Source organism: Rutidosis leptorrhynchoides, chromosome 4, assembly GCF_046630445.1.
Source record: "Rutidosis leptorrhynchoides isolate AG116_Rl617_1_P2 chromosome 4, CSIRO_AGI_Rlap_v1, whole genome shotgun sequence".
Classification (NCBI taxonomy): Eukaryota; Viridiplantae; Streptophyta; class Magnoliopsida; order Asterales; family Asteraceae; genus Rutidosis; species Rutidosis leptorrhynchoides.
The window spans coordinates 563,151,577-563,160,458 of record NC_092336.1 but is presented as its reverse complement, the minus strand read 5'-3'; the positions used below and the strand labels follow the sequence as shown (position 1 = coordinate 563,160,458).

General features: G+C 33.2%; 1 protein-coding gene and 1 non-coding gene across 2 annotated transcripts; both read right to left on the bottom strand.

The window, feature by feature from the left end:
• Positions 1 to 4,506: 4,506 nt before the first annotated feature.
• TRNAM-CAU (transfer RNA methionine (anticodon CAU)) lies at positions 4,507 to 4,578 on the bottom strand. The gene has a single exon. It is a non-coding gene; the product is annotated as a tRNA-Met (tRNA).
• Positions 4,579 to 5,457: 879 nt separating this feature from the next.
• LOC139845324 (telomere repeat-binding factor 1-like) lies at positions 5,458 to 8,560 on the bottom strand. Its single transcript, XM_071835581.1, has 7 exons — positions 8,332 to 8,560; positions 7,591 to 7,770; positions 7,253 to 7,467; positions 6,688 to 6,772; positions 6,507 to 6,590; positions 6,067 to 6,429; positions 5,458 to 5,700 (listed from the first exon to the last, which is right to left on the bottom strand). Exons 2-7 carry the CDS (start codon positions 7,738 to 7,740, stop codon positions 5,686 to 5,688), a joined length of 912 nt encoding a protein of 303 aa, XP_071691682.1. The 5' UTR covers positions 7,741 to 7,770; positions 8,332 to 8,560; the 3' UTR covers positions 5,458 to 5,685.
• Positions 8,561 to 8,882: the final 322 nt, after the last annotated feature.

The following is an 8,882-nucleotide window of genomic DNA, read 5'->3' as shown; positions in this document are numbered from 1 at the left end:
GAAATATCTAAATGGTCCACATGGTGGATGAATTGGTCCACATATATCACCTTGAATTCTTTTAAGAAACATTGGTGATTCTTTTTCAACCTCAAGAGGTTATGGTCTTATTATCAATTTTTCAAGTGAGCATGATGTACATGGAATAAGTGCATCATGAGAGATCTTTTGATCCGTCAATGGATGTCCATGTGTATTTTGAATTATTCTTTTCATCATTGTTGATTCTGGGTGGCCTAATCTTTCATGCCACAGATTGATCATTATAGGATCACATACCTTTTCATTTACTACCATGTGCGCTTCTGGTACATGTATATATGTATAATGTAAACCAGAACTAAGTCTTGGTAGTTTTTCAATCACATGATTCTTCTCAGTGATACTTAAATATTTATCATTTTCTGTAGTCACTGACTGATAATCATATCCATTTTGGTAAATGTCAGAGAAGCTTAACAAATTTCTTTTTGACATGGGAGAAAATAAGGCATTTTTTATCAGAAAATTTATACCTTTTGGTAACATGAATTTTGCCTTTCCTATTCCTTTTATTAAATCCGCAGGACCTGATATAGTATGTACCGTTCCTTCTGTTGCTTTAAGATAAGTGAAATATTTTTTAGATTTGAGTATAGTATGTGTGGTACCACTATCTGCAATACAAAGATCCTCAACATTTGACTGATTTTGCACTCCAGTAGTTTACATCATGAACTTCAAAATATGAGAAACAAATAATGAGTACATAATTCATAAATATATTACATTCAAAATATGTTATAAACGAAAATACATAATAAGGAAACATATAGTAAAGTAGATATGGTATAGATGGTAAATCTACATCCATTTATTTGATATGGACATATAATAGGAAATTTATTCATTAAAGTAGTCACTTGTTTGCTCAGTGATTTTTGTATCAAGGTCATCCACAAGGTTTGCCTCTTTTCCTTTTCCCTTTAGGGATTCTTGATATTGATTAACAGAATATTGATTTGTTTGACAGTTTTTAGACCAATGGCCAATTTTACCACATCGATAACAAGAATCTTCAATATTCTTTAAAGAGCTTCCTTCAACATTATGATTTGTGGGATTGTATGGTGGTTGAAATTTATAATTTTGTTGATTATTATTTCTTTGTCCACGACCACTGTAACCATTACGACCATGACCACCACCACGACCAGTACCATAAGGATGATTTCGAACATAGTTATGATTTTTATTATTGTTATGGTAATTTTCATGATGATGGTTTTGGCCAATATGGCCACGACCTCGCCCACGTCCTTGTCCAGGTGTATTTTTTTTTATTATTATTATTGTTAATAGCATTAGCTTCAGGGAATGCTAGCGCACCCGTATGACGAGATTCTTGATTCTTCATCAGTAATTCTTTATTCACTTCTGCAACTAAGAGATAAGTTTGAAGTTTGAAAAAAGTTTTGTAATTCTGCAATCTTAAATTTTCTTGTATAGTGATGTTTGCAGAATGCATTGTGGAGAAATTTTTCTCCATCATATCAGCATCACTTATTTCTTGACCACAGAATTAAAGCTTTGAACGGATCTTGAACATGGCCAAGCTGTATTCACTTACCTTTTTAAAGTCTTGGAACCTTAGATTTCTCCATTCTTCCCTCGCAGCTGGGAGTAATATTTCCTTTTGATTATCGAATCTACTCTTGATACTTTTCCATAAAACATGTGGATCTTTGATAGTGAGATACATATGTTTTAAGGTGATATCAATATGTTTGCGAATAAAAGCAATTGATTTTAATTTATCTTGATCAGAACAAGTATTGTTTTCTTTTAAAGTTTCTAGAATACCCAATGATCCAAGATTTATTTCTACATCCATGACCCATGATGTGTAGTTTGTTTCCGATACGTCTAGGGCATCAAACTCAAGCTTTGATAAGTTTGACATTTTCTATTTTTAGAAAGATGAACAACATAAATTATAATCATAATCAATTTCTAACAACATGAAATTAGAATCATTTTAAATTCATAAGTAGCAAACAATAGAATAATGGTATGATTACAAATAATAAAACCACAAGGGCAGGATAGAATATAAGTTCACTCGGTGGTATATTAGCAACAATGATTATAGTTAATATGACCAATACAATAGGAAAAATCATCCTTGTGTGAATCATCTTTACAAAAACTTTTTGAGAGTGGTAATCTGAGAAAATGAAGATTGATTTGTGAAAATGTGAAAAAAGAGATGTTTATTTTATATTTGAAAAATATAGTCGTTGTAACGTAGTCAATTGACGTTAACAACCGTTATGTATATATGACCATTGTAACGTCGTTAGTTGACGTTAACGAATGTTATGTACTCGTTATATTAATAATCATTTTAATAAAAGAATTTTATTAGTATAAATATGATTACTATAAAATACATTTAGTATAAATACGTTTAGTATAAATACGAAGATTAAGAGAATAAACATATTATGCATAAATAATAAATTTAAGAATAAACATTAGTATGCATGAAATAAATAATGATTAATTGCATAAGTAATCATAAATGTTAGATAACATAAATATAAATGTTAGTGAAGTTAATAAGAGTTAGATTAAAGAAATATAATTCAGGCGGTATAACCGACCATATATAACATAAATATAAATGTTAGTGAAGTTAATAATAGTTAGATTACAGAAATATAATTCAGGCGGTATAACCGACCATATATAACATAAATAACATAAATATAAATGTTAGTTATGATGATAATAATATTTACCTTACTAATAAATAATAGAAGATATCGTTAAAGAATTTTTTTTATTACCTTGATTAGTGACTTGTGCTTGCTTAGATATACCTTGATTATACAGAGCACTTCGTGCTGATAACGTGTTATAATTCAGTAGGCTTATAACTACCTTTAGTGGTTTGATTCGTGTTATAATTCAGTAGGCTTATAACTACCTTTAGTGGTTTGGTTCGTGTTATAATTCTTTGTAGTATGAAGAATTAATAGTAGAGAGAAAAAGAATATATATTTCTTATTCTTGTAAGAAATTGGTGTGTGTTCTTTCTTACATTCATCATCTATTTATACATAAGAATAATAACTGTATAGAATCAATCATGAGATATGAATTGTAAATTTGTTTTCTAAAGTTGAATTATTGTGGATGGAGATATAAATTGTCAAACATCTGTTTTGGCTTTTTATGATTATAACAAGAAGATATTTTATTTTCTAATGTTATGTTCAAGTTAAATGATTACAAATATTTTTTTTAAGTGAATGATCCTAATATTTTAGATAGTTGCGTTGTTGTTACCTGAAGGTAACAGACGTTATTTACACACCGTTAGTCTCCAACGTATGTTAACTTCAGGGACCAGTGACAGAACTTTTTGAAATATCAAGGTCCTATTCATATCAAAATAATATTTTAAGTTTATTCATGAAATTTTGAGCAAAACTAATGGCGTAATCTTATCGTTTTTCTAATTAAACTTATATTTTATAGGACAAACACACCGATATTCTTAGTATGCATGTCAAAATGTTGTATATTATGATTTATAAGAAATAAGAATGATGAGAAGAATAAAAAAAATAATTAGTGAAAATAATAAAGCAAGTGAAAATAAATAAATCGGACGCCTTTAAATAATCAACAATGTTCATTGTTGATGACCGAAGGACAACAAATTTCAGTGTTATTTTCTACTTAAATTCTGATAACATGATGAACAATTACAAATTCCTAAATTCTAACACACACGCATATAGAAATGAGGTCGATTTTTAATGAAAAACGCCCTTAACGAAGAATACAAAAGAACATGGGAAATAGAGAAGCTCGCGCCTAGAAAGTAACCATCTAATAAATTATCTATAAGTGAGTGTCACCTAACAACCCGAAAAACATTTATACAAACTAAACAATGCTAAATCGTAACTACACATTAAAAATATTGTAACCGAATCAAGCAAAACACGAGACAAACCCGACCTATCAACCTCTAGGTCCCGCCTTTTCAACTTACCATTAACCGTCTCCTTCAAAAAGTTCTTCCCTGACCGGTTCTCTATCTTGAAAGATAAAACATTGACGAATCCATCACCCGAAACACTCTCCTCGGCTAAACATGTCATCATTCCAACATGAGAACCTATAAACATGTCATCATATTATGAACCGCCGTCTCTTCCGGCACTGCCCTAAACCCAACCCTTTTATTAAAAAGGGATACACGTAACGTGCCATATAGACTCAAGTACTCAACCATAAGTTGTTCATGTATAGACTCAACTCAAGTGGCAAACTGCAACATAAATGAAAGTTTTTAGTGGCAATTGAAAATGAGAAAAGTTTGTGGCTCTAATAAGGTTTTTGCAAGAAAAAAAAAAAAAAAAAAAAAAAAAAATCCCGGAGTCAAATTGGAAAACAGAGGAAGTTTCTGGTAGACGATAAAAAACAGCGGCTTAAAGAAGCTTTCTCCAATATCAGAGCCAGGTTTCGATCCTGGGACCTGTGGGTTATGGGCCCACCACGCTTCCGCTGCGCCACTCTGATTTGATGATATATTTAGTACTAAATATTTATTAACTAAATATTGTTGGAGGCGCCCCTGTTTATGTCCTTGTTTCTACTTTAGTTTTTGACAGGGGAACACATAACTGCGATGCATATCATGTGTTGAATTACATGAACCGGTTATTGGTTTGATCCATATCCTATAATAGTACTTTCAAAATCCAAGATAATAACAATATGTATATTCAATAATGAGATAAATCATTTATATATACTGAGAAAGTAGTAGAGAGAGAAATGTTTATTTATTCAAGTAAAGTTGTGTTGCAGGTGTGCTTGTGACGATACACATGTTAGTTTTTAATTTTAGGTGTTGAATACGTGGTTGATTTGAGAGAGTCAATCAACTTGTATAGGGGCACTTACCACAAAGTCACAAACAATTAAAAAAGGTTCAAGACTACAAAGATGATATTACAGATTCGAGTATCAGTACAGATCTAGTACACTAGTTTTTGTATACCATTGCGGATAATGGCCTGGGTCCTGGGATATATATATATCTTCATTCCAACGCTGTATTTGAATCATTGAATGTTAGTTAGAGGTTGTGTTTGTTGGTCGAAAACTCAGAAGTTTATACTAGTTAGATCAGAATTGTTTTCTCTAAACACCTGTGCTACAAGGATGATAAGTTCATAATATTATCCTCATCGTTAGTAGCACAAAATAACACCGTTTACCACTTACGATGGTCTACTGTCTGCATGTCTATTTTACATATCATATTAAACTTATGAATACACTACAAGTTCACAAATATATTCTCAAATCTCAAGCAATTTGCCAAAAAAACGAGACAGCTTTGAACTTCTACTACAGATAACAACTTACACATATAAAAAAGGACCATTTCGGTACAATAAATAAAATCATCACATAAAATAAAAAACAATATCAAGTTCACAACCAACAACCAACAACAACAAGCAAGTAATGCTTTATTCTATCTTACTCTACTTATTTAAAGAAACCAGCCAAAAGTTAACTTATGAGTTGATGAATTGAACTATAATATAATCCCATTTAAGCAATATTTACATCTGCAAAGTGCATCCAAGATCCACATCTAAGCAGTCATTCCTGTCAAGCACGAATCATCTGCAACAGAATGAAAATTATCATACCATTAGAAGGAGACTTGATTAGGTCTATCAAGTTAGGCCTATTTGTAGTTTCTCTGACTTACCATATGACCCAACAAAACCCCAACTGACACATTTGTAAGTAAATGGGTCAAAAATAGCCACCTCCAGTCACAAGGGGTAAATTCGGAAGCTTAGAGGGAGGGAGGGAGGGAGGGAGGAGGGGGGGGGGGGGGGGGGGGGGGGGGGGGGGGGGGGGGAGTTAGTAGGCACCACTGTATGTAAGTGAATGAAATCCCTAAAATGCTCTTAAACAATTATACGCTCTTGTGGTTAAAACATAATAAGAGAAACATGTGATGAATAAAAATCAATGTTTTACCAGCCTTTGTGTGTTTCTTCCTTTGAGTGTCTTCAATGCAGCCTCTGCAAAAGCTTGAGCAGCTTCTGCATCAGCCTCAGCTGCTTCAGCCTCCCTTGCAGCCTCTTCTGCTTCTGCAATGGCGGCTTCCGCCTCTGCAACCGCTTGAGCTGCAGCTGCAGCCGCCTCCTGTGGAGTCATGTTCCTCATCTTTTGTAGTTCTAAATCAATCTGACCTTTCGTAGGAACAATAATTTCATCCTTCTTATCAACCCTCATCGGAGAACCACTTGTCTGCCTTCCTTCTAAACGCAACATGGCCGGGAGTTTTTTCTTGTCGGACATTGCAGCATTCGCTGACGCAATTCTGTACTTACGTTTTGTCTGCAGTAGAAAAAAATTAAAATAAAGAATAAGTCTGAGTTTACTTGTGAGCATTGGATAATCAAATCAAATTTGACCTTGACTAGTTTGCCAGTTTGAGCCAGATACTTCAATTTCATAGAAAGAAGTCTCTTGAAATTTGGAGGCGCCCAATACTGTTCCTGTAGAAAGCAAAACAAAAAACTTATTAAACAAATGGAATTATATACATTATTAAGTTTATTAAACCTGAAGATGTATGCAATATAATGTGGATACCTCTATGTATGTGGCAATAGTAGTCCTATTAGAGCCACCGGGCTCCTTCAAGTTGTTTATGGCCTCCACTATAAGATTGTCCAACCTGTAAACCATGAACGGACACCCAAATTATTTATAACAAAATAAGTGCATTAAAGGCGAAATTTAGGCCCAAAACCCGAAAATGGGTAATATATCCGTGAGACGTTGTGTGCGTGATACATGTTCCTTCGATTTCTCCAAAATAATCAACTCATTAATGGCTGGATGAAACCAATAAATAACCCCCCCTCACGTGATAAATTGACTTGGATAAAAATCCGGAACATTTACATTTTTCATTAAATGTGTCCCCTTCTTAACGCTTTTCTTCAGGCAAAGCCTCCATTTTTTCCTCTATTCGGATCTTTACGCCTCTATTATATTTCTCAATACGTTCACGGATAATATTACTATTTATGTATAGTAAGTATATGATGATTCGAATATGCAACATGTAGAATCATCAAGTGTGACTGCAACAGTTACATGTGAGCATTGATAAAGTTTAACCAAACTAGTATGAACTGGAATGTGGTCTAACCTTATCATAGATCGTTTCGAAGCACCAATCTGTGGTGAGACACTAGAAGACGGAAGTGGCCTATCACCCGATTCGTATTCATCACTATCATCTACAGTTGCGAGTGCGAGTGGGTTGTCATCCTTAGTACCATGTTGCACTCTTCTTAGGGCTAACCGACCCTTCTCACGAGACCCATAACCATTAGACATCACACTCATGTTCCTCCATTTGTCCTATCAAAGTAAAAACAAAAAACAAAAATAACAAGGATAATTTACGATACAGTCCATATGGTTTCATATTGCAATGTCTAGACATCTTGAGTATTATGTGACAATTAATATATTGGAGCAAACCTTAAGATCTACATTAGAGCGCAGATACAATACGCTGCTAAATTCCGGATCTTTAAGAATCGTGCGCCATTTCCCAGCTCCATGCTTAACAACTCCAGCTTTAAGAGCTGATTCTTCTTCAGAAGTCCATTTCTGCTTAGGAGCACCCATTAGGCCAAACCCAAAGTAGTAATCTTTTACCTGTATGTATAACAACATTCTTATCGAGCCAGCATGTATACACATAGTCGGTAGAAAGTAGAAATATCGAAAACGCCCTAACCAATAAGGACACATATAAATGTATACACAAATGTTTTGGAAATTGTAGCTATTGGAGATACATAACTGAAAAAGATGCTCAAATCCGGCTTAAAGTATTACGGAGTAATATTTTTCGATAAGTCAATAGTTATAGTATGCTACCATATCCTAAAACCAATTTTATGATCTGCAAACACACCACACTGCAATTTACTATCCATTTCTTTAAGTATATGACTAATAGAACAACAAAATGGATCATTAAACCTTCTATAAGAAAATAATATCCTTACACATTAGGTCAAAACAACAGCAACAAACACCCATGGTTTGCACAAATTCTCATTTTATCCTAAAACAATTACAACAAATTCAAGCTAATATTCCAGATCCATTAATCAAATTTTGCATAGAAACATAGAGATTACTAGATTATAAAATCGATTAAATGATCTAAGAAGGGTAAATTATGAAATTGGGAATTTTGGTCCGCTGTACCTTTCCTGATATCAGAACAAACCGCTCATGCTTGTTTGTGGATACATTTAAAACGAAAATTTAGACAATTGATTGAATTTGGATCTCGAATTTGATGTTAAATGTTTGGATTAGTGAAAACAATATAGGTTTTTGACTAATGGATCTGTGACCTAATTAGGGTTTCGATATAAAGCATTCATAGGCAACCTGAATTATGTGACCCGCCCGAACAAAAACGGTTTCAGGTTAATCGGATCTGGGCTCGTTGTACCCGATATTTGTGGTTGACATTGGGCTGTTGTTTTTATATATTTTGTATTATATCATCATTGGGCTATGTGTGACATTCTTTGCATAAACAAAAATAAAATTTATCAGATGGTTCATGTAGTTAGTAATGAATTACTGAAATGGTCCCTATATTTTTATTGTCTATAATGATTCATGTGGTTTGCACTTGTTTCACTGGTGGTCTCTACCCATAACACTTGTTATTTTCTTCGTTAAATTTTGACGTTTTAACTTCATCTTTCTATTTCTCACCTACCTAATGTCAACCCTTCATTTTA